We start from the raw sequence: 27,479 nt of genomic DNA, 5'->3' as shown, positions 1-27,479 counted from the left end.
TACACCGATAGAACTACCAATGAGAGTGTAAATGGCCTTACACCGATAGAACTACCAATGAGAGTGTAAATGGCCTTACACCGATAGAACTACCAATAGGAGAATGTAAATGGTCTTACACCAATAGAAAGTATGTATGCTACATCTACATAAATGATCATTTATAACAATTTAAACTTTCCTACAATTAAAAGTTTAAAGTATTTTTCATTTTGGAAATTTGATACACTGGTATGGTGTAATTAAATCAATTAACGAATGCCAACTGACTGCATTGCAACGTGATGATTGCTTAATATCTGCAGATTTAATGGTTAAATTCCGTGGTCCATATGTTGTAGGTTTATTAAATCTCGGGGAGATAAATATCTAACTCTAAAACACATCATTTTCTTGGGGACCATTTGAAACTATGTACATTATCTTCCTTTCAAAACATTGAGGTGGCCATTGGTGGAAAATAAATTGTCATTGGTCACATATCACACTGAGAATATGTCAATAGTTTGAGATGCCCACATCGTAACATAAACAGCCTGTCATTGATATGCGAATACTCAACTATCATATATGCATAAAGATCTCTCATACACCAAATTCTGATTCGACATTGGTTTTTGAATGCTGTAATTATATTTTCTTTGTAAGACAGAAATTGTATCAGTGCAAGATGACAATCTAACGTTTAAATACTTGGACTATTTTTTTGGCGTTGTGACACTTTTGTTGGGAGGAGAGGTGCACTGGAAACATTGCAATTAGAGCAGTGGGTCATCTTTACCGACAGGCTGCAGTAATACACTTCCAGAGAAGAGGACAACGGGTAAGGATAAGCAACCATTTGGATCTCCAAAAAATTTCATAATAATCATTGTAAAATGGAGGCCTGAGAAACATGGATCATATTAGAATAGGGCGTACCATTTCATTAAAACGAACATTTTGGAGGTAAGTTATCGATATACATCTCTGTGACTTGTATTTGAAATGATATAGGCGACACCATTGCTTTTCTTGCACTATGATGGTGTATGTTATTTACACGTTTTTCTACTTTATTCATATTGGAATTTATTGGAAAAGGTGGGGTTTTTTTTTAAATATATATAGATTTATACGATCTTTTCGGTATTGATGGGTTTTTTTTTCCACTGGCAAACAATTCTTTTTTTAATTCTAAAAATGATTTTTAAGTACTCCTGTCTGTTCAGACAAGAAATGTGGAAAAAGACATTGATTAAATTTTCCTTATTGCTACCAAGATCGATTTTGATTTTATCAAGACAGTCCAATTATTCTCTACAAAGTATTCCTACAGAGAACCCGGAGTTGTGTAATGAGCATCATGGGAAATTTACATATCGGAACAATAAATCGTGTGGAAAGACGCAATCTACTTAAATTTCTTTGTTTTATTATACAAAACAGAACTGTACTTAATCGCGTGTTGGGATCTATTCCTCTCAATACTGAGTGCGATACAATCTCCGCTTGACAATTACAAGCTCTAAATGTGTGGATACTGTATGACACAAATCGTCCAAATTCATACAAAATATAAAATCAGGCAGTTAATGAAAAAAAAAAAAAAAAAAAACCCACATTTGTAGATGTCATTATTTTTGGTCACCATGGAACTGAAAGTGTCTTTTTCTGTGTTTCTTAATCAATATTCATTCATTTGTACTGCATTGTATACTAGTATGTATATCTATATTGTAAAAGAAGTGCATTTATAAGCTCTGTATAAAAAATCCGTTGCTATACACCCAGTTAAATTGACATTTGATTTATTTAAACTATAAAGATCGATATTTATTGAATGATTCAAAGTGCATGTACACAGTTTATTAGGTTTTTCAATTTGGTTAAGAGAAATCGATAAATGTTCATGTCATTCATTTGTACAGTAATGAAGATTCATCGTTCATAAGACATATCAAACTTACTATGCTGTGCAGATGTATGTACTGGTATTTTACAGCTACAAAAAAAATGTAGGTGTATATGTATATGTTTTTATTGATTAATGAATTTCATAAGCGCAGAGAATTTAAATGAAATCTTTTTTAAACTAAGATTTATTCCAATCAACTTTAAACAATTATTTCATTTTTTTTTTAAAGAATTGACAATATCAGAAATATTTAGAGAATCTTATCAAAATATGTAGATACACACATTATACCCAAGAATGAAGCCATTAATTTTTTTCAAAAATTATGTACATACATTTCTGTATCAATCATAATCAACTTAAAAGACCCAATTGTTGAGTTCTTTCCTTTAAACTTCTCGGCGGGTGGGCTCCTTCATTTCTAATAAGCAGGGACATATAGAGGTTTGTTTCTAATGCATTGTAACAACACATTATCAACGTCTAAAAAGAACAGTCCGTTGGCGAGGCGTGAGTTCAATGTCTAATTTAAACATTTTATTTCTCATTTTATTGATATTTGGGTCAGTGGCATGAGTCTGACCCAAAATCCCTGATTGCTGTTTAGTTGTGCCGTACCTTGGTCGGTCTTACTGCTGCTGTTTCTGAACATTGAATACCCACTGTACATGCAAACATGGGAACAAAATTTGTTTAGTGTGCGTTTACATCGATATCCATACTTTGATTAATATTTTTGCTCTAATCGACGAATTCCAATTTATTGATTTATTTCATTCATTTTACAATTTACATCCATTTATCGTTGTCAATAAGTAGAAGTCTAAATATAAGTCAATTCTTCATCAAAAATTGTTGATCAGTAAAATACAATGCTATACACTGCATGTTTCAACCAGTGCACATTGTCGCCTTTTTACTGTCTGACTATAAAACGGATTTTCTTTACGAAAGTTATGGCTTGTAGTTTATGTTCAATAAAGTTTCTGTATTTCCATATCCCCTACAAACAGCATATACAACGTCCTTTCTTCATCGAAACTATTTTAAAAAGTTTATAGTCAAGAGTTTTTAACTTTAGGTGAAGTGGGGGTTCAAGCAAAGACAAGCAATACGAACGAATTGAACTATTCAGCTAATGTACAAATAAAAAATATCTAAATTCTTTGGGATTGGACTTTCTATAAATGCTTACTTCTTGAGGTGAAATTGTTTCAAATATTTGGATAATAATTTTAAACTGGAAATAATGGTAAGAATTCTTTTTCTTCTTATTATATACAGATTGAACTATATAACATGAACGTAATTTTGATAAATAAAACTGATTTTTGAATAACTGCAGAGATGCAATCAATTGGCCTACAAAATAACAAACACACACACACATGTGCAAGAGATGCGCTATTGTTCATTTGAGAGATGATGAATCCGCTAGGGTTTTATCTTGCATTAATCTGGGTGTGGGTAGTCCATCTAAACGCTTTTATCTAAATGTAGAAGCCATTAAGGTAATAGTTTGATAACTAGCTACTCCCTGACCTGTTAATAACTGTACGATACACAAACCAATCATGAAAAGCGATTTAAAGATGCTTAAAAACATTTACTTTTAATTTGGCTTCCATACGAAGTACTCTCATTTCTAAGAAATAACTGAACTTCCAAAAAATATGATGTCACAACGAAAAACCGATTTAAAGCTTCATAGTTCACAAAAACGGCAGTGTCATAGTTACTCTCCGATTCAAAACACAATTAATCAAATCAAAGATCTAATAGGATATTTAAAGCCAATAAATTATCGTTACATGAATGTTAAAAGTGAATTAAATGTCGGAGCATCCAAATAACACCGGAGCTTGACGTCCTTAACACCTGTGAAAGCATCAGCTATGTAATACAGGTATACTCAGGTGTCACATTAATCGTTCATAAGTAAACATCAATTACATGCTGAAAAAGCTTGTGGAATTTTACACGATGTTCATCAAAACAGGGTCATAAACTTCCACATTTCGATACAAAAAAGTCATAAAATTAAGAAAAGCGGGTTGAGTAAGATGACGTCATAGCACTTTACAGATTGAATACATACATATGTACTAAGCTGATTTGTATGTGTACGTACCTGTTTATGTCAGGAAGTCACAAATAAGAAAAATTAAACCGTAACTTATTTTTTTTTTTAGGCCTTTAGAAAGCTTTTGAAAAACGATGGAAATATATAATTATACATGATAAAGTGTGAGAGTACTTGGGACCAGTTTTACAGGACCCGCGCAGTAGGTACAAGTTTGATACCCTGTATGCACACGGATATATTTCGAAATATTCCGTTTAAAATAACCTCATGAAGGATACAGTTCCATATAAGATCAAGACAATTTCTTACGCTATATCGAAAGTTCAGGGAGACAAATAACTTATTGATAATTCAATAGAAATGCGAATTGATACCGATTCTTTATCAATATTCGTTACTTTTTCACACTGCACGACTAGAAGTTAGAGATGAATGTTACTTTTTTCGCAGAAGTTATTGTTACAATCAGTTAGAAATGCACGCACGCTTTTGCACTTAGCCTTCCCTGTGATGGAACTGCTCATTTTTGTTGACATTCTAGTATTGCTAAGCTGACTAAACTTTTGAAGTTGGTAGTTTATATCTCAACTTAATCAAAAAGTCGATCGGGATAAGACAGAAATCATGTACATAAACCCCGGTTTATGGAATTGGATATAGAATCCCACAGACTCGTGTTTTAGGAGTGACATATGTTCGGGTGGCCTTCTGAAATTGATTTTGAGGGATTTCATTATTCACGGTGAGCTATTGATAGGCCTTCAACTCTTTACTAACCCTTTCTTCAGTTATTAATGAAAACATGTTTTAATTATAATTGATGTTTATCAGCAATCTTTAAACTATCGTTTTCTTTCATATAAAACGGTCCCGTTATGGAGTTCAATATCCCCTTTTTCCACGCTTTTGGTTTTGATAAAAGAAACTACAGCAAATTCCAAATGATATAAATTCGATCTATTTATGGTGATAGAAATTATGTTTATGTATTTTCTTTGTTTCCATTCATAAAATGTATTGGCGTTTCGCGTCCTTGTCCATCATCTCATTCAAAAATTAATATGCCCAATTTCGTTAATTGTATAAAATGACAATCCTTTATAGGTGATGGTTGTGGGGAAGTACAAGGTGTATTGGCTTCGTAGTGTTGAAAAAGTCGTTCACCTCTCATTGGTTCCCATTACTACATATATTAAACCACCAGTGATTCATTACATACCATAATAGTTCGTAGCTCTTATCCATATATACCAGATTTAAATGTCTTAGTCATAATTTTTATTTAAAATACCCATATACATATGTGTTTGTCATGTAAAACCCAATTTATGTCATCAAGCAACCTGGAAATTCTATTTGGAAAGAATTGATGAACTGTATGATACCTCTTTTGCTAAAATAAGCACCTGTGATTAATATACCGCTTTCTTCTTTATTTGACAGTAAATTATAATTGAACTATTACTGGACTTTTTTTTTTTTTTTACCAAGAGTGAATAAAACATCCAAGATGCTTTATCATTTAAAAATTTTAAAAATTTAAAAAAAAAAAAAAAAAAAAGGAAGAAGAAAAAAAATTAAAGATCGTTAACGTTACTATTTGATGTTAGGTAGACGTTTTGTTTTTCTTGGAGACGCTCGGCTTCCGGGGAATCTCATTGATTCGTTCTGTGGCTCACAATGCGGAGCGCACTTCATAAAACCATGGAGCTTTTTTTACTTCTATCAATAAATGTCTTTAGCAATGTAAAGAAAATCCAGAGTTTATGTTTTCCTATTCATAAACAGTACATTATTTTAACATTATTTATCGATTGCATTTCAAATATTTGATTTCTTTCCTTTATAATTAGCTAATATGTGACAATAGTTTAAATACACAAAATGCGATAAAATTAGAATTGGAAACATTGCGGTTACTTGAATGTTTGCTGATAAACAATTATATGCAACCTTTTATTTGCATTTCGCAGTTGACAAGGTACAGTTCGATTTCAAGAAACTACCTGTGCTACCAGACATGGACATCGTTGTATTTCCTCGCTCTCATACTCAGGACGAATTGCGTGTGAATGACCCAGTCTCAGCCCCTTCCTTATGGAAAAGACAGGAAAGGACATCACCAATTCGCAGACAATTTACTATATCCATGCCATGGCCTCCTAAACCAAACGAACACAAAAGACAGAAATTTCTTCCAGAAATTCAAGAAAATGCTCGGTATTCTGAGAAAAATATAAATTCACAATTTTATGCAACTAGACAAAAAACAAGAATAGAGACACCTGTAATAAAAAGACAGAATTCCCTGAAATCTGTTAGTAATCAATTCAGTTTGAGATCGGACTTGGCACCGTCTAATGATATCACGGTTCCTTCCCGGACCTTCCAAATTTTGAATGACAGTAAAAATTTAAATACCTCGATCGATCGATTAGGGTTTAAGGCCATTCCGCGGAACGTCGATATAAAATGCGAACCCAGAGCAGAGCTGCCAATACACAGTCTGATACCGAGAGAGAGAAGAGGTACTTTAAATCACAACACAAGCAGGCACTTCCGAGTTATTACAATACTGTACAAAACGATGACATCCCTAAAACTGGACAATCGACAGGAGTTAGCTTCTAACGACCATGCTCGCCATCATAACAAACGACAACAACAATGGATACGCAGCGAGCAGGTGAAAAACTGGAGAAGATCAACAGTGAATAAAGTTTCCAAAAAGACGGGATATAACAGCGGGAGTTCGTCTGGACAGAAATCTGATGTAATCAGCGGGAATTCGGACGATACCATTCACACAAGCTCTTCTCATGAAGAGAGCAACCATGTCTTCGAACACCCCATGGATGCAGAAAAAAAAGAAAGTTTTGATAAATGCTTAAAATGGATGGAAACTTTACCAGAAAAATTCTCCGGGATGCACATTTTTACCCCTTCTGTGAGTGACTGATATTCTGATACTGGGGATTTTTAGTGTAGCCAAATTTCCCAAATGGAGCTTATTCTAAGTATCCGACAGTGGGCCAAGACTCCGAGTCCAAAGATCAGCAGGCCTGATTCAGATCCCAAGGATCAGCAGGCCTGATTCAGACCCTAAGGACTGGGCTTCCATGTCTACAGTCGACAATAGTGCCTACTCCTGCCAGTAGCAAGTATGGTGCTACTAATTTATTCATTCGGATAGATATGTTCAGATAAGGGTTTCCTGAAGACCATTATTGACTACGCTTTCTTGAAAATATGATATGAAAAACAATAAAAGTTTGGACATAACAACTCCGAAAAATATATTGCTGGTGACCACCATAACAATCTGCTTATCTAATAATTTGTGAAGAGGACGCACAATTCCAATACGGATTTGGTAGTTTAGGCTGCAGAGACACATACATGCACAAATATCTGTGATACTAGTCAAAAATGACCGTTATTTAATGTGTTTTAATAATCGATGGAATTCTTATGATATCATATATTTATCATGTCATATATTGTAATTATCCTCGATGTGCCAAACTGAAATCAAATTATTTATTTTATTATTTCCCTTATCTTATTCTAAAGTGTTGGAACTGCTATTCTTCAACTTCAAAGTAATTTAAGTAATTGTATTACTTAAATTAACTTAAATTCGAATTTAAAACGGGTCTTTTTAGAACCTGTTATCAATTTCCAAGTATTTGCAATTTATGTGATAGTTTTTTAACATGAGAATTTCAGTGTGCTCTTGTGATAAGGCTTACAAAAAACCTACATGATAATATTCAAATTCTGAAGAACGACTCCGATTTTCACTGAATCTGTTCCAACATTCCTGTCAGACTGATTTAACAACAATGTCTTATTTCAATTACTACTGTGATAAATGTTTTATATGTTGATTTGGTTGTTAAATGTAATAAATGTTATAAACGTTTCAATAGAGTTTATTTTATCGCTTTGAAAAGAGGATTTGTTTGGAAGCTTTGAACATTGGCCTTGTATTGAGCCTTTGGAAAAGTTTTGACAGAGAGAAAGTGTATGTGACAGCCATTCAATGGAATGCAAACACTTTATCCATTACATAACCCTGGTCTAAAATTTGAAAGAAAACAAAAGCTGAGCAGATCTGTACAAAGAGATGGAAGCACCGAGAGTGTATAAAGAAATACAGGACTAGTTTTGAAGAAGAATTTTGTTCCGCGGATATTGACAAATGTACACGTAAAGTGGGACTTAACTAATGAAGTATACATGTATACGAAATAATTTGAAAGCCATTAAAAGAATCTTTAACCATTCCATACAGCGTTTGTAATATGATATTGCTGGCAACGAAAATGATTATATACAAGAATTTGGTCAATGACAAAAAAGATAGCTTGGTACTGAAGACTGTTACCAAAACATTCGAAATGACTTCACAAAGTGTCCTGAATTTTAAATCTTTTGAAAAAATAATCGGTTGCTTTTGATATACCATAACAAGGAAAAATGAAAAAGAAAAACTTGGCACCAAGGGAATGCACATCAGAATTTCACACGAACTGCCTTTTAAAATTCTAGTCACTACTGGCGGTTGATCTACTAGGGTCATTGGAACACGACCACGCAGGGCGATACTTTAAATTCAGAGGTCACATATTGTTACTTTTATTTATATTGAGACTTCTTTTTTGTGTATAATGTTGCCAAGGTGAGTTGATGGAAAATAAACAGAAAAAACATATTGCTAACAATTCAGCGTATCTGCTAATTGAAAACCCTATCTGTGATGTTGAATTAATTAAACAGAAATTTTTAACGAAATATTAAAAGGTAACGATGTCCTTTTCGCCTTCTTCGCTAAAATGTTCATACGTAATGTATATACACGTACAATGTATCTGTTTACGATATATTATAGATAATATATTAAAGTGTACCTCCTACTGTTCGATTTCAAACGATTGTAGACAATTTCTGAATGAAACAAAGGAGAACCCTTTGTTAGTCAGAAAAAGTGTTTGGGCTGAAATATTGATAATGTTGATGGTGATAATGAATGGGGAAAAAGTAATTATACATACTCCTACGAATACAGAATCAGTGAAAATACAAAACAAATAGAATTAAGTTCTTATTACACTTAAGCAATCAATCTGTAAAGTGAGTTACACAAAATCGAATCTCTCGCCGCTCTCCCGCGATGAACCATACTTTTAGTAAAAGCAGTCGATTTTTGTACGACCTAGACCATTTTATAGATTTCTCTTTTCTTCCCTCCTGTTTCCATCTCGGCAGTTGAAATATAGGCACCCAGTGGTTGATCAGGCAGATAAAAACAACATTTTTATTCATTAATCAATGTTAGGCAGTTCTGTATCAACAGGAAACAGCAACGGTTTCCGCCCAAGATCTCCAATTCTCAAGTCAATTTAAGGAGCATGTTCACTTGCAGTCTGGAATTGTGGAATATAAAGAAAACTACTCAGACTCGTCTAATTTTGACATCAATTGATTTTTTGAGATCAGAAAAACAGCCAAATATTTGTAAACAGGAAACATACATAAAGTAAGGACCATCAATCTTTGTTTTTTAAACTTTTTTTGTTGAAGGAAGACAACTGAATCCAAAGTCTTTACATGTTTATATATATACATGTATACATCAAAGGTTCATTTTAAAAGAACTTGCCAATACCATTGCAATGCAGCTCATCTACTACATATATAGGTTTTGTCATTTATCCTCTTTTTCTTATGAAAAAATTGAGATATAAATATCTATTATTCTTTTAATTTCTTTCGTAATTGACACTTTTCCTTTATGAAATTGGCATCGCAATTTTGTAATTATTAAAAATGTGTATAAAATCCTATCTCTGTAATTTCAAAAAGAAAATTAAAATATAAAGAATGAAAGATCACGTATACAGTAAACCAGAAAAAGTGAGAGTACAACTAGAGTCATCTTTCATAGGTGTACGTTTTTCCCATCTGTGGAATCAGATTTGCACTTTAGTGTCAATAGCACGGGTATGCACACAGAGAAGTATCGGTTTTACATGCTGTTACTAACCAACGAAGAATACCCCCTATTTATCTTAGAATCAGGACAATATATACCCAGTGTGCACTGTCTGTCAGACTTAATTGCCTCTCTTTTCTTTTGTTGGGATTTATCATGTATTTGCTCTTTAAAGACAAACTTCAGCACATTCGTTTGATAAAAGGGCAAACAAACCTAGGAGCTTATTTCCTTCATGTGCATGTTTTACGTAATGATACCTGGTTAATCTGAAGTACTGTCAGTAATGCATAAGTATTGGCATGTAATAAATCCAAGTATATATTATCAATAGCCTGTGAAATTTGTTTTGAGGGTAAATATCTATGTCAAAAATACTCTACTTAAATTAATGGAACACATGTCTACAAGTGAATTGTAACATTGAAATACTGATGTATGCGGTCAATATCCTTCACAATCATTAGTCGTGTTAATCTCCCCGAATCGGAAATTCATTAAAATCAAAATCATAATCCATACCTGTAAAGTAATTGAAATATATATAGCCCGGTGACACAAATTTAATGAGGTTAAGCCAACAATGTCAAATGAAACGAAGTTTTTAAATCAAAACCTTTTAAATGCAGTTTTATCTTCTGAGAAAACAGTTTTAGGACATAGCTGTGAGAAAAGTAAACATATCTACATTCCATGCTTTGTTGCTTATTCTATAGTTATTTTGTTGTATCATCTCTCGCTGGTCTTCCTAAAGATTTATGTACACAGTTCACTCCTCCTTACCGCCTTCTATACTACTCCAACAATGGGACAGTCTGATATTGTCAATTTACGAACACGTCTTTTTCCTTCACAATGAAGTCGCCCTTCGTCAATCAAATCTTCGGTGTAAACAGAGCTTGTATCACGTGTATATTGACAGGCCTCGGGCATCAACAAAGGATTTTTCCTATATTTGATCAATTCAAAAGTCAAATCTTCGTTCACCTCATATATGTATATTTAACCATCTTTCTTACAGTTTTTGAAAACGTGTCATGTAAATAAAATAGTTAAAGATAGAAAGGTGTTAACGTCTTATTTAAGTGTTCTGGGTTGTTGCTTTAAAGGTCAACAAGAATTTTGTGTTAAATTAAGGAAAACGCCAGTTCGGTTAAGTAAATGGGATACACTTGATTAAAGTTTACACCTTTGTTTACTAAATTTATTTGTGAAATGGATCAACAAATGGGCGATGTTCGCAGAGAAATTTACAGAATTCTTCATATAAGCTTACTAACCAGAATACCACGCCTTTGTAAATTATTGACAAAATTCATGTGGACGAGGTCAATCTTCAAATTTATTTTTGGTATCTTTAGCCGCGATGAATTACAGTCAATTGATTGATTTGAACATATTTTAATTGTATAAGTGCATATATACGAACGGGTTCTCACCTTAAATACAACTGTCGATATACTAATTAATATTATAAATAGACATAATCATTTCTTAGTTACATTAAATAAATGAATAAATATACATGTATTAGAGGTTAGTTATTTGAATTAAGCATGGTGTTAGGTAGTAGTAACAGTAAATCTTTCAGAATCTCTGATGAACTTTTGAACAGAGGAAAAATATATTGGTTTATTTCAACATGTTGAACTTCGTCTCCCCATAGAAGTAAGTGATAATTGAGAAAACTGTAAAATTCCACAAAAATCATACTCGAAAACTAGTTATGTTGTAGATATTAGAAGAATGTACATGTATAATGTATATGTAATAATCATGTAATATGGCAATCATTATAACGATGATGATAATAAGAATTTGACATCATGCGTTATAAAAAAAAAAAAAAAACCCAAAAAAAAACCAAAAAACAACAACGTTAAATCCTATGACGTCGTTCCAAAAAAAGCGACCATCGGAAGACGACGTCAGAGTTGTAACGTTATTTTCTCAATATCAGCTACAAGTAAATGATACATCTTATATATGAATGAAACGAGAAAATTATCACCTTTCTACCTGCAAAATATGGTCGGTTTTTGAAGAGCGGACAATTTTGGCCAATAACGTCCCTTGTTCTTTAAGCTGTAAAACAAAATAGTAATTTTCGCTACATATTGTACACACAAAGTCAAATACATTTACAGTATAGCGTACAAGGCCATTACAAAACCTGAATACATGCACACCGGATGCGATATACGTACGATAATAAACGGAAAACCTTGTCTACACTATTTTAAAAGTCAAATCAAAATTACTTTTTTTTGACATTCGAAATTCCTGTTAAACTTGCTTGCAGTTTGGGGGCCGGGTGGTAGACCTTAAGTGAGAATTAAGACAAAATTCGTTTTTAGGACATTTCAAACTCCATTTCATACACCAAATCATAATTGTACACCAAGAAAACGATAATTACTATGATATTATGGTATCTCTGTCAATGAAAGTGGGCTTAACTGAGTATGATAAAAGTGTACTATGGTTTACTACACATAACACTGCTCACCAAAATTTGTGACTCGTGTCATGATGTGGGCTTTGTTTGTATACAAATCATAGCCTTTGATAAAGGCCTGTTAATACAGCCTCAGTTTTTTTCTTACTTCGTAACAAACGCTTTTGTTTGGAAAAGGGAAGTGTACACACACAGGGGCTAAGCCCGTTTTGGGTCCGAACTCTGTGATACCATAAATATAGATCTATATTTATGATATCACAGAGTTCGGGCCCAAAACGGGCTTAGCCCCTGTGAGTGTACATGTATCTTTCAAACTGTGTTCATTGACTATGTACAGGGCTGCATGAATAACAACATAAGGTGTTCACTCACTATGTACAGGACTGCATGAATAACAACATAAGGTGTTCATTGACTATGTACAGGGCTGCATGAATAACAACATAAGGTGTTCATTGACTATGTACAGGGCTGCATGAATAACAACATAAGGTGTTCATTGACTATGTACAGGACTGCATGAATAACAACATAAGGTGTTCACTCACTATGTACAGGACTGCATGAATAACACCATAAGGTGTTCACTCACTATGTACAGGGCTACATAAAAGAAACATCAGTGTAAGAAATAAAGATCTAGTTGCAAGTATGTATGGATGTAAACCTGAAAATGTTTGCACGTGTAACCCGAAAACCGATCCCGATACTTGACTGGACCCGGTACGAGTTATACTGCTCAAGAGGGCCATTTAGGATTAACATTAAGTACGCGGCACTCCATGATTCGCAAGCCCAATATTGCAACGTACCCAAAGTACCCAATCTCATAGGATTTTACTTTCTTTTTATTGCACCGGTTCTTTTTCTTGGTTTCATATTTTCCGGGTTAAGAATCAATAAAATTTCTCTATTTGTAAAACAGACGTAGGGAATCCTTAAAGTTAAGGATGTGATTTATATTACAAGAAAGGTATCATATCTGTTGTAATCAAATCATTGAAAATTGATCTGGAGTGTAAAAGTCGAAAACACCGTGACGTTTAACAGATATATTGTTTGTGTGAGGATTTTAATATGTACGAGGAAGTTCCACTTCTAGACCAATGAAAATCTTAAACAGAAAGCAGATAGAAAGTACTACTCTCTCTCTCTCTCTCAAGAATTCAGTGCATAGTGTTCGTGCATGTGGGGGCTATTGAGGGAATTTCCTGTAGATTGGTTGTTAAGATGTCCTTGTGTGTCGAAGCAATTTTATCTATATTTACACTTTGCACCTAATGCTAACAATTACAAATATTTGTTTATTTTGTTGCTTATTTTGAATTCCTCATGTCTAGTCAAAGGTGGACACTGATTTCAGGATAATTTCAAAATTTGTTGCTGTGTTGGTAATTACGGGAAACGTAAGATCTTGCAGGCCTGTAAATTTCGATATTATTTACAAGTTTAGTTAAAGAAATCAAGTAAATAAAGCATTCATAATTTGAAAATTACAACGTCAATGGCACTCCAATATTTTATCAAGCTAGGAATTATAGGAAAGTTTAGTAAGAGAAAAGACGCGAAATTTGGACTGGAATCTTGTGAGCATTTAATTAAATGGTCTTTATAGGCATAGCAATAACATTGGCCTTTAGTAGGCTATCTGAAACAGTTAATTCTCTAAATCCACTAAGGTATCGTTCTACACACGGGCCATGCCAATACTAAAGAACCCTTTATTATTGCATCGCACAGTTTGTAGAATACCACGCAAAGCTACTTACTCCAAATAAATTCGGTCGTGAAACGCCGGGGCAGGAATTCTTGATATGAATGAATTAGCGTGTAAAACGTGTTACAAAAATTTGTAAACATATATATATATATATATATATATATATATATATATATATATATATGAGAGTACAATTCATCACGTATGGCTAATTTTCATTTTCATTCTCTTTGTTGTCAAGAAAATTAAGGGTTGTAAGGCCTCAAGTCTTGTAGTAAATTATGTACATGCTTACAATCATCTAACTAACTGAATGCATGACTCCGATACATATGGATATCACTGCCAGCGTTTTGGTTTTTACGAATCATTCAGATATTTTAGTATCATCAGATTTTATCTGACAGTTAAAAGTTTTACTAATCATTGTCAACGAACACACAAGACTGAAAATAAATCATCGTTTGACAATTATATATATGTTTTGAAATTTTGAAATAAAAAGTACACAGTGTTTTTGTCCCAGTTTTGTTAGATCTTTGGCAAAATACACATGTATTAAGAAAACATAAGATGGCAAGAGAGATAACAATGATATAAAACTTTAATTTCAAGGCCGTTTCCGACGTTGTATTATGATCTGTGGTGTCTGTCGTATATCGTTGTCAGCAAATGTACTCTAAACGCTTCCCTTTAATTAGGCAATCCCAAACCCATTGTCTTCCTTAACCTGCTGTTTAGTAGACAGACAAAGCTGTATAAGCTGATTTCACAGATAGCAAAGTACATGTAAATCAACTGCCGCCGAAGAAAAAAATTACAGATATTATTTTTGAACGCCTAGATTTTTGATCGATTAAATAACACCAAGGTCAAAATGACCAATCTATTGCCAAACTGCTCAATGCAGATTAGAAACTAATTCTTTGACATGCGAGAGGATTCGGTTTGATGAATGCTCAGAATTTTTCAGTGAAATGCTGGTGTCTAAAACATCTTTATATCCGATTTAATAAGGAAAAAACTCTTGTTAGAAAACTTTCACAATAAAATGGACTGCTTCTTAATCCCCCTTTTTTAAAAATCATAACATAGAATATTTTTGTGCTATTTTAGGTTTTTCTTAATGTAATGATTTCAAAAATTCAAACTTAGGTTTGCCATCGTCTTTGATTAAAAGATGAAGATTTTGAGTGCGAAAACAAAATCTTGCATACATAATCCTGTACTTGTTGATCAATAAAATCAATCTGCATCTTAAGATAGAAACACTAATACTACCGTCGTTGTAAATATGTTTAATGTAACCTCTAAACATTTATACAAATGCAAGTCAATAATTTAATTCTAATGAGTGCATGACAATATTTACGATCCTGAATGAATATACAAATGTAACTATAAACCTCTCAAAAGGTGTCAACATATTTATGAACAATCTCTGCAGTCAATATTATTGCAGAGAAACTATTCAGTCAATTGCGATTTTTTAGTTGTTTTGATTACCAGCGAAGAGACCTTCTCTATCATGGCAATCAGGGTAGGCATTTAACTCGACACAAACATACCTTTACCCCTTTAGTTTAGGTATAAAAATGCATGCAGGATTGACAATGATTCAATATTGATTGATTAACCAGTGTTCATTTAACCCCGTGTGCGGTATATAAACTGACTTTTGGTGCAACACCGGCAGAAGACCAAGCGACACCCGAAGTAACATGTTGTCAAAAGAAGGGGTTATCTAAAGCCCGTACAGAGAGTGGAGAGATTTCGGAAGACTGAACTTTTAGACGAAAGATCAGTTCAACCATCCAGGAAGAGACATACCATTGTGAAGAAAGAAACAGAAATTAAGATACAAAAAAATGACAACTTTGAAGGTATACGACGGAGCAGAATTGGCTGCGAATGACCACGTGGAACACTTTAAATTATCAAGACAACAGAGTTTGCCTAAGAAAAAGTTGCGTGGACAGTTGAGTATTCCTAGTGATAAAAGCAGCGGGAGCTGTGCATCTATTTCTGGACTAGAAGGCAGAATGTCTTCTTGTGAAAATCCTGACATAAGTGATCATATGTGTTCTATAGACCAAGAGACCGCGGACAGATGCAGGCAGTGGCTTAAAGGTCTACCTGACAAGTTCTCGGCTATCCATTTACAATGAACATTTGTTCGAAGAAACTGTCAGTGCCAGCTGTATTTATTTTCCTATGTCAGATTTCTTACTCAGGTGAACCCATGTTTTATTCGGGAGAAATGCAATATTTGTATTTTTCTATAGTCCACGTTCACATCATGTTTGAGATTTTACATTTTTTTATTGATGATTTTACAAATTTACACGCAATTTGAAGCGATCACATTCATTTAACAGTTCAAAGTTTGTTATTATCAGATATATTTGTAATATTGACAAATCGAGTAGATGAACCATGCAATAATAATGTAACATATGAATGATATGTGTATATGTGTAATGTTTCACAAAATAAAATCCAAATGCTCAACATTGACCGGTACTTCAGCATATTTGTTCATATGATTTACAATAGAATATTGGGTTCGGAAGAGAATTATGAAGAACTGATTATGGTGTTCGAAGAATTGCCACCTTTTAAAGAATTTTAAAGAATATAAGAACGATTATCACTTTATTATGTATAAAAGGCGAATACAGATTCGTGAAACGCAGAAGATACAGAAATAACTGTACGATAAGGTTTTGTCATATGATGATTTCTTATTAACGAGATTCATATACATGTAATGAGAAGAAAGTAGAATCTGTGTGATAAGATATCAAAGTATGTATTTATATTGCAAAACTTTATTACTAGAGCAATATCTGGAAGAAGAAAAATCTCTTCGCATGATTAGGAGAGGGCGTTCTAAGTTTTAAGAACTTGTGCTCAGTTCGTTTGTTATAACATCCAGACAATAAAATATTTTCAAATCAAATCATTAAATGAAAATTAGATTAAAATTTACGTCTTTAATATCAGACGTTATTTAATTAAAAGAGGTAATTCGTAATTACGAGATCATTTGCCGCATATGAATTGATTTGTTACCATAGAAATACGAGAAAGATATTTTGAAATTACGAGATACTGTATGTATTACGAACTCGGAACACCATTTGAAACATTTTCTAAATATGATATGTGTTTAAAAACTACCGGGTATATATATATATATATATATATATATATATATATATATATATATATATATATAAATTCAAAATTGAATACATTGACGAGAGCTACAGGTCCCAATGACAGCATATAACTATCCAAAGTAGAACAGTCATTGGATAAAAAAAATAGCAAACACTGGACGAACATCACATACTTTACAGGCGATAGTGCCTCAATAACCACAATGCCTCGTTAGTACTTTTGATTAGGAATTGTATAGTGCTCAAAAAGAAGAGAGAAACAAAGGAAACCAGAGATATATATAGAACCAGGACAGTACTTGTTTATCAAACTATTCTGACTCCGCGGTACTATATAGCTAATCTATTTGTCAAGTTGAATGATCGTCCGCTATTTTAGGATCAACGATCTCTCTTTATACACAGACATAAGAACTTCCACAAACGATCAAATTTCATTTTAGAATAAAAACTTTCTAAGTTTGGAGTGCTGCTATTTTGATATTTACTTAAACCGGGTAATTGTTAATTCAAAAGGGTACACATACATATTAGAATGTTAGAAATCCCTTGAAGGGCTTTCCAAATTCACTACATCTCACTTACAATTTGCTAAGATTTTTAATAATCAAAATGTCAAGTAATTTTTAATAGATACTGTAGGAAACACAACATTAACCTCTCCCTTTCAAATCATAATTGATAAATGACGCCCAGCCAGACGTAGATCACAGAACTCGGATGGACGCGCACCTTGTTCGGAGCACTGAACCGCCGATAGGGCATTATAGAAATAACCCAGGGATAAGTGAAATACAAAACGTGCAATTAACAGCAATCAATCTGTAGTCAAATTCTTAATAAGTCTAAACTTGATTTTATGGTGCTTTTATTTTGCGATTTAACAGTTTGACAAATTACAATAGTTGCGTTCAACGCTTTTATAAAACATGGATGAAATTTCATGCTTTTAAGAGAAAATGAAATTACTTCAAAATAAGGTTTTCATTGCTACCTGACTGTTGAATGACAGGAAATAGATTAAATACACAAACATTATTTGGATTGAATTTGTAAAACATACGTATGGATGAATATTAGATGAAACAATAATTAAATCCCGTTAAGACAAAATATTCCATCTAGATTATTGTCACCGAACTTCGCGGTATGCAGCGAGCGGCACGTACTTCGGTATAGTGTATTTCTGAAGGGCAGCAATTGTCTCAACGAAGTGCCACATTGATTGTCATAAATAATATCAATGGCTTTGTATCAAAAAGTTTTACAGATATTAAGGAGACAGTAAACATTTAAAATATTTGTAATGTACGCTAACAACAAGCACAAAGCACTTCGTCGGGCGTTCTTGACCTGTTTGTGATACAGCGATCATTTTCTTAAACATACGCCTTGTGCATGACCTGGGATATGAGTTACACGTCAGATTAATTTATTGCTTTAGTCTTATATTTTCTTCCTTATTTGTTCGTCCTATGAATGGAATCTAGTATTTACAGTTAGATATTTACATCCACCAGTATCTTGTATAATAAACTAGTATATTGTTTCACTGTTTACATTTTTCGATGAAAGGCACTGCATGTGACCTTTTAATATAACGCATATGAGAAAAAGTTGTTGTTTTTTTTAAAATTATATTGTTGGGGATATCTAAGAAATAAAATGAAAATACATGAGGGGCTTCACGCCGGAATAGCTTTGCAGTTCATACCCTCGTGTATTTTACGAGCTTTATAGAGTATGCTGGCGTGAAATGTCGCAGGTCATACCCTCATGTATTTTCAAAAATGATTTTTTAAAAATATTTACATACTACTTTCATTTATGTCGGAATTCCCAGTCGTTGAAATAGACCTACAATTGTACTATATTTATCAAGATTCATACGCGCACTGTTCACAGCTGCAGCGCATTCACGAGGAAATGGATATTATTACAATTTGTAAAGACATCAAAGGCAAAAACATTGGAAATGTAAATATAAAAGAAAGGAAACAAGGGGTATCTATGCATCTTCGGTTTTGCTAATTGTGCCCCATGCTACCATTATTTATATAGCCCTATGATACAAACTAGATCAGTGATCAACTCTAAACCTCACTCTTAATCCATATGCGTTTTACTAATCAAAACAAAAGTAAGAAATCTGGGGGTAACTTTCTCTCGATACTTGGTTCTATATTCTCAATGCGTCAAGAGATACTCTCTTTTACAACAATGTATCTTTGCACTGAACATAAACAAATATACATTCTACTGAATTCAAGGATTTTTCGCCCATTTTTTATTTTTTGCCCATACGTATTAAAAACGATTTTGCTCCCAGTTAAAAGTCATGAATGCCCGTGTACAATATGTCTTTGTAAGATGAGAAATTTCGTGTAGACAATTTTTAGTAGGTCAAAAATTAGTAATAACTTTCAGTCATGTCATTCACGTTATGAATATGTTACGACCCGTCTAACCGGATTACATGCAGTTGATAATCCTGGTTAAGATTAGGATTGGTCTGTCTTAGTAGTTTAAAAATGTGACCCACATTAGCAAGTTAATCTTATATTAATCCAAAATTAAGAAGATTCATTAGCATACTGAAATACATGCTGAAATATAACATCAGCATTCCTGACCCACAATTTATATCACCACACAGCTGCATTTTGTTAAAGAATTATACGTATTATAGTGACGTGACGTGGCATGTGAATATATCAAATACAATTCTAATTCAAATTATATGTACAAAATGTATGTTTTGAATTAGGAAGACATGTTTTTACAGATGATACGCATTTATAAACTTTCGTTTTTTCAAACGTTCAAAATATTACACAATTATTGACGGCATCTTTAGGTCAATACAATGTGGGTTTTTTTCCTTATATATTTATAAAATTTACTCACAATCCACAAAATGCACAACTGTATACGTATATATTATCATCTATACATATGAGAGAGAGAGAGAGAGAGAGAGAGAGAGAGAGAGAGAGAGAGAGAGAGAGAGAGAGAGAGAGAGAGAGAGAGAGAGAGAGAGAGAGAGAGAGAGAGAGAGAGTACATAAACAAATTCTTACAGTGCACTCAGGCTTCGAAATTTTACTTCCGATGCTTTAGATACAATGTACTTCTAAAAGAAGTATAATAATCACCGAGACCGGGGGACGAGGTGAATAGGGTAGCTGAAACATTGAATTGACCTTTGAATATCAAAACTGGCTATTAGGTCCTATACGTGGTCGGTCATTTTGTATACAGATACAGTGCAAGACCTAGTCGAAAGTGATTAGAGACGCGAACATAATTACAAAATAATTTAAAACCTACTAGAACTAATTAACAAACGATACCAGATCGGTCATTTTTAGATCGCGTTCGATTTATTCAATTGTTACTCTAGTTCATGATAGAAGACATTCATTATTTACGATAATAATGCAAGGCTTAGTCGAAAATGAGTAAAGTGTACTAGAGACACAAGTTTTCTTTATATGACCCCCCCCCCCCCGCCCCCCAATAATAATCAGTCGTGTCAATTTGGAAATTTCCGATGTTTTAAAATTCAAATGTCATATTCACCTCGTAGGCACGTGCAAGTGAATACAATGTTCCATTTTTTCTCTCAGCCACGCAATTAAAAAGCTGAATTTATTTGATCATATGATATTTAAGAATACTTGTAGCAATTTGTATATCTCAACTTGTTTCTTTCACATTAGCGTGAGTTTGAATTTTCACTTGTGTTTTTATTGAGAAATAAAGTACAGTAAAAAAAAATTTATACGTTTAATACTGATGAAATATACTGGTAAATTTAGATATTTTAAAACATTTTACATTATGTGATTATAATTTGTGAATAGAATATATTTAAGGCAGGTCTTGATTTATAAATATCGTAGAGGAAATTCATCTAAGAACTTTCGATGAGTAACATACACTATATTTTGAAAACTCTATTTTGTGAAATTACATAAAATGCGTGTGTACCAAATCCTAGTTTACTACGACGCATACTTCTTTCACGTGATATCATACGATACCTGTTTCTAATTTTGTCTCCTTAAGACAAAACAAACTTTCTTGCTGTTTTCTATTTTTGAATTTCATTAACTACACATTAAAATAAACGAGCTCCCCGTGAATTTGTGTACCGGTAATCACAGATACCTGGAATATTTCCGTGTCCGTAATAAAACTTCTACCTTGTGGTTCAGCCAGTTCGCTGGAAGTCAGTGTATTGTTATAAACAAATCGATACATGTAACACATCAATCGCAGGGCCTAGACAAAGTTCAAAGAATTGACCGTGGTGTACCCCGAAGTGGTTGAACCAGGGGTGAAGGTTCCGTATGTAAACCGACGAAAATATTCTTTGGTAATTTCAAAGCACAATATTTAATCAGTACCATGCGGTGCCAAAATTTGCATTTTTGCGATACATATTTTGAAACAATGCTGAAGGTATTGAGCTGTTTGTCATCACACACAATAACTTTGAATTGTTTAAAATTCAGAATGGAATCTAAATTGCAGTGTGTTTGCAAGCATGAGATTTTCTTCTGTGTCAGTCTTTTTTTTTTTTTTATCTTGTGCGAAATTGGCGAAGATTTCAACTTTAACTATTTACAATATTTATCAACAGCTACCTTCTATAGGCATACAGGGGCCCCTGCTGGCTTCTCGGGATCATAAACAGTCATCAGAGTTTGCTATTTTCGTCTTTAATGACTTTTTTATGATGAACCTTTTTTCACAATCGTATAAAAAGTGCATATAACGTTAATATTCATATGAATTCGCCGATTATGCAGAAATTACCACTCGCTTCCATTAAAAAAAATATTCCCCATGATTCAATCTACCTATATATTCAAATTTTGCTATATAAGTCTTTTTATGTTGAGAAGTCCGTAATTTTTTCAATAAATAAAATACATGAAAACAGAACAGTTTTGATACGGACAAAACATTGGGAAATTTAAATCTGTAGCAACGAGAAAAGTAAATCTTGAAATGTAAATTCTGAATAAGAATATGGAAATAATAATAGTAAAAAAAAGATTTATTTTTTTTAACAATATCTTCGTCTCTCACAGTGTAAGTACATTTGCTCAAAATTTCATAGAGATATTTTTTGACCTTTCTTTTCTTCAAACAATGCATTGATCACTGTATTTTCATTGCAGGAATGGAAGGAGAAAGGTTCACACACCCGAGGATGTCTGCTTTTCGTAGGATGGGTTTTTGTATTTGCATCGAATTATACCCGTGTGCGGAATCACGGGGATATACACCCCTAAGTTTGACATGTAATCGATATTCAGGTACCGGGTCTGTCATGGAGGATAAAAGATCCGATAATCCAGCACTTTACCCACAAGGAGCAGAGTAAACACCGGCACGTCATACGTCACACACCCAGACAGTGTCTTACTTTAATCTTCAAATAAAAAAAAATCTTCACATTGATTTCAATATATTGCAACTATTTGTACATAATAAATGATAAAATTCATGCAGTGCATTTGTTAATCATAAACGTTCAATTAAAGAAAACTGTTTTTACTTAACGAATTTAGATTTTCAGGAATTCGGAATGATTTTGTAGGTTCAATGAATGAGTATAAGAGATGGGAGGTATATTTGATAGTGTACTTACTGAACATCGGTGTGCGTCATTGTATGACATTTCATAAAACCACTATTTAGTTTGACCCAGTGGGGTCAGTGCTGTCGAAAAGGTACCCCATCAATCAGAAACCGTGGGTAATTCCAAGGAAACTATATGTACGCTAACTTTCATTAGTTTATCTTTACATTCACTGACTTTTTTGTCTTATAAGCGTATTTGTTTTGAATTTGACATTGCTTTCACTAACGACAATGAAGACATGTTTGTTGCAAACCAGTTCGATCCGGTTTTTTAGTACCACTTGTCAGTGTAATCATTACCAAATATGGAGCGTCATCAAGGTCAAAGGGTGCATTGGCTGTCCCAATTTAATGTGACGAATGGATCAACCATATGTATATTTTAGTTTATATCTTTAAGATATGCATGAAAATATAACTATGAACAATAAAATGTCTTTCTTTGGAGTTAATATGGAAATTGTCAAAGCTTTTACAGCATCATATTTCCATCGTTATACTGTCTGTATATTTTTATTTACAGTTTCTTTCATTATACATGGAACAAAATATCAAATATTTCTAAGATAATTTTGGATATTTAATGCATTCTCGTTAGTTTATATAATGAAGAAAAGATGGAATAATCAATGTTTCGTTGCATTTCAGCGAACGTCTTTCAATCAAATGCAACCATATATCGAGGGAAATATGTACATGTATTAAAAAAATAAAATAAAAACATATATAAAATAAAAATTCAAAAGTTTTGTACATTGAATATAAAATACATGACAGACATGTATATCTATAGCTAATCACTTCTTTCAACCTTGATCGTTTTTGCAGACTTTATCTAGATTCTAACCTCAGTGTCAATTCTATTTATCATTCCTGACAGAAGCAATTTAAATTCAAAGCATATGCACTGTCGATCTCTAAAAACACTTCCTGAACACATCAATAGCCGAACTAAACGCATTTATGCTAGACGTTGTGATACTTCATTTAAATATTTTTTTAATGCTTAACAAACATAGGTAAATACTGAAAAGACATTTTCAAGTTAATGACGCACATGCACCATGCATTTTAAGCAAACTTAAGTATAAATAAGTAAATATCCCTTGGTTGAACCTCTACTTATTCGTTGATCGATGTTCGTAAGGTATAATGACGTCATAACATGACCCAAAAATCAATTTTACAGAAAGCGATGGAAAATTACGGCTTTTTCTATGAATTAACATTGACAAGCATCTTTCCTTGTTTCATCAATGGAATTCAGAATAATTGGGACACCATTACCATATCGAACGTTATTGACTCTAGTTTCATAGAAAGGTCAACACCATTCCCTCTACCAACATTTAATGGATTTTAAGTGAGAACTTAAATTCCATCGTTCTCTTGTCTCTTTCTTAATGGCTCTCCATCCCTGTTTAATGTGATCATGTTATTTAATGTCATTGTTTGGGGGTATGTTTACATGTAGAGAACCTTGTTTACAATAGAAATGTTCGTCTTAGTACACATGAATGTGCACATTCACAAAGTCAACAAACCGAGGCATTTCTTCGCAACATTATATATATTCACTAAAACATTTTTCTAAAACTTTTAGTGGAACAGAAACCAAATGTTTGTGTAAGAATAGCATTCCGTAGCACATGTACTATGAATAGCCTACACCAATATGAAATTGGCTACTAGTATATCAAATGCACTCAAGTTTTCTACACAAAAAATTTCCTTCACATTAACATAATCATGTTCATTGTTATTTCGGATTTCAAACATTTCGGTTGAGCATCACTGAAGAGACATTTGTCGAAATGCGCATCTGGTGCATCAAAATTGGTAACGTATAAGTTTTACATTCAATATTCAAAACCGATAATGTGTCAAATTACCTGCAAGTTTGGTAAAAAATTAAATGGTAATTTAGACAGGATACCTAACGAAGGAAAGTAGGACGTGCTCGTCACAATACATCTGCTGAAAGTTATGGAGCGCCAAATTAACATAAACTCAAATAATTGAAGATATCTTCAATTATTTGAAGATATCATCAATTCATTTGATGCGCGCAACAATTGAATTAAAGATCTCTTCAAATAATTAATGATATCTTCAATTCTAAATTATTGCGCGCATTAATTGAATTGATGATAGCATTAATTCTTCAGCTGAATTGATGCGCGCTTTAATTGAATTAATGATCTCTTCAAATGAATTAATGATATCAACAATTGAATTGATGCGCGCTACAATTCAATGAAGAGAGCAATTTAATTGATATAATGCGCGCATTAAATCAATTGATGAGAGCAATAATTGAATTGATGCGCGCATTCAATCAATTGAAGAGAGGAATAATTGATTTAATGCGCGCATTAATTCAATTATTGTTCTCTTCAATTGAATTATTGATATCTTTAATTCATTTGAAGAGAGCAATAATTCTTTTAGAGAGAGCAACTATATAATTAAAGATATCTTCAATTCAAAATATCCACAATTGAATTAATGATATCTTTAATTGAATTGTTGCTCTCTTTAAAAGAATTGATGAGCGCATTAATTCCTTATACAAAAGCATTGTAAATGATTTAAAGATATCTTCAACTGAATTAAAGAGATCATCAAATTAATTATACCGAGCTCTGAATTAATTATTGCGAGCAATATTTCTACTAAATTAATGCTCTCATCAAATGAATTGAAGAGAACAATAATTGAATTAATGCGCGCATTAATTCATTTGATGCGCGCATTAATTCAATTGATGAGAGCAATAATTGATTTAATGCGCGCATTAATTCAATTAAAGAGAGCAATAATTGAATTGATGATATCTTCAAATAATTAAAGATATCTTCAGTTCTTTGAGTTTATGTTAAATTGGCGCTCCATAGAAACTCTGTAGCGAGGGGATAAAATGAGGAACATTCACTCACAGCATCGACATATGCCGGTTACAACATTGCTGTAAAAATCATAGTCTAATAAATGACAATGAAACTATCTGAAAAGAAAAGGAGGGAAATTGACAATTAACGACAGCCATATCCCAGTGATACCGTGTAGGACTCTAGTTCTAATATGGTGATATTAACAATTAGTATGCAAGTTTTCATATATACTAGCGGAAAAAAGAAACTGTGCATTATTTGATATATGAAAAAATAATAAAAAATAACAATGAACAAATTTAATTTTTTGTAATACTGTTAACAATTGTATTCGTTACAACATTTCATAATCCATTAATGTTAACGTCGAATAACGTCAATTTCAGCACACTCGAAAGACACTGGTATTCGAACTTGTATTAACAAAGTTAATAACGCGTGTGACCACCATTTGCATTCACGCATGCATGACAACGGCGCCTCATTGATGCCACTAAAGTGTTCAGAAATGCTTGAGGGATGTTGTTCCAGATGTTGGTTAAAGCCTGACCTAAATCTGAACAATGTCACTGGCTGATTTGGTAAACGGCGTAGACGTCGGTCCATTTCATCCCAGACGTGCTCGATCGGCGATAAATCGGGGGAAACAGCTGGCCAAGGCAAGACATCGACATTCTGTTGAACAAAAAAGTCCCTGACTACACGTGCAACATGTGGCCTTGCGTTGTCTTGCTGCAGAGTGATGTGATTTTGCTGTCTCTGTATGAAGGGTATCACATGGCGCTGAATAATTTCGTCTCGATAGCGTACGTCGGTGAGATTTCCATTGACAATTTGTAGAGGGGTCCTTCCATGTGCTGTTATTCTACCCCACACCATAACGCTACCTCCACCGAATTGTCGACGTTGTGCAACACAAGCGTCCTGGTACCGCTCCCCAACGCGACGATACACTCTACAACGGCCGTCACTGCTATCCAAATGAAATCTGAATTCATCAGTGAACAGAATATTGGCCCAGTCCTGTATTCTGAATCGCAGGTGTCGTCTGCACCACGCTAGTCTAGCGATATGATGACGTTGAATCAGTATTGGGCGCACCGTTGGACGTCTTGGTCTGATGTTGTGCTCGCGCAGACGATTACGCACAGTTCTTGGACTGATTGGTCGAAGTCCAGGAATGCTACGAGCAGTCAAACTTGCTGTCTGGAAACGATTTCTCAGGTGCACAAGTCTAATGTGGTTGTCCTGTCGACGCGACGTCACACGAGGACGCCCAGAACGTGGTCGATCCCGAGTGTTACCAGATTGTTGGAAACGTCTCCATAATGACTGGATGGTGTTCCGATGAACTCCAAAGTGTCTTGCTACGATAGTTTGTGCCATTCCAGCTTGAAGCATCCCAACAGCACGATTACGTTGGTTTTCGCTGAGTCGTGGCATGACAGAAGGGTAAATTTTGTCAAAACTAAAGTACTTTCCTTAAGGAGGTATGCTACACCAGAGAAATTTGATGTGGATGAAAAGTGGAGGATATATACAACACTATTTTGAACTTGAAAACTTTCAAATTTACTTTAT

The 27,479-nt window shown here is 33.5% G+C and overlaps 1 protein-coding gene and 1 long non-coding RNA gene across 6 annotated transcripts; one reads left to right on the top strand and one right to left on the bottom strand.

Annotated features, from left to right (window-relative positions):
* The first annotated feature begins 546 nt into the window (after nucleotides 1-546).
* On the top strand, nucleotides 547-22,867 carry LOC125681024 (uncharacterized). Of its 5 annotated transcripts, none has more exons than XM_048920906.2 (2): nucleotides 547-823; nucleotides 5,957-7,908. In XM_048920906.2, the coding sequence occupies exon 2, from the start codon at nucleotides 6,004-6,006 to the stop codon at nucleotides 6,940-6,942; it is 939 nt and encodes a 312-aa protein (XP_048776863.2). In that variant the 5' UTR covers nucleotides 547-823; nucleotides 5,957-6,003; the 3' UTR covers nucleotides 6,943-7,908. The 5 variants fall into 5 exon arrangements, 3 of the variants coding, with proteins under 3 accessions (XP_048776863.2, XP_048776862.2, XP_048776865.2); XR_007372135.2 differs by lacking the exon at nucleotides 5,957-7,908 and adding an exon at nucleotides 22,539-22,867 and having other exon boundaries at nucleotides 822-948; XM_048920905.2 differs by lacking the exon at nucleotides 547-823 and adding an exon at nucleotides 832-948.
* Nucleotides 22,397-23,283, bottom strand: LOC130051834 (uncharacterized). The gene is made up of 2 exons (XR_008800102.1): nucleotides 23,012-23,283; nucleotides 22,397-22,792 (listed from the first exon to the last, which is right to left on the bottom strand). It is a non-coding gene; the product is annotated as an uncharacterized LOC130051834 (long non-coding RNA).
* Between the last annotated feature and the right edge of the window lie 4,196 nt (nucleotides 23,284-27,479).

This window comes from Ostrea edulis, chromosome 2, assembly GCF_947568905.1.
Source record: "Ostrea edulis chromosome 2, xbOstEdul1.1, whole genome shotgun sequence".
In the NCBI taxonomy this organism is placed as follows: domain Eukaryota; kingdom Metazoa; phylum Mollusca; class Bivalvia; order Ostreida; family Ostreidae; genus Ostrea; species Ostrea edulis.
The sequence above is the reverse complement of the archived record's forward strand: the minus strand, read 5'-3'. Positions and strand labels throughout refer to the sequence as shown.

Bases quoted from the DNA above. Each gene is read 5' to 3' on its own strand.
- LOC125681024 (XM_048920906.2), top strand. From the start codon at position 6,004: ATGGACATCGTTGTATTTCCTCGCTCTCATACTCAGGACGAATTGCGT.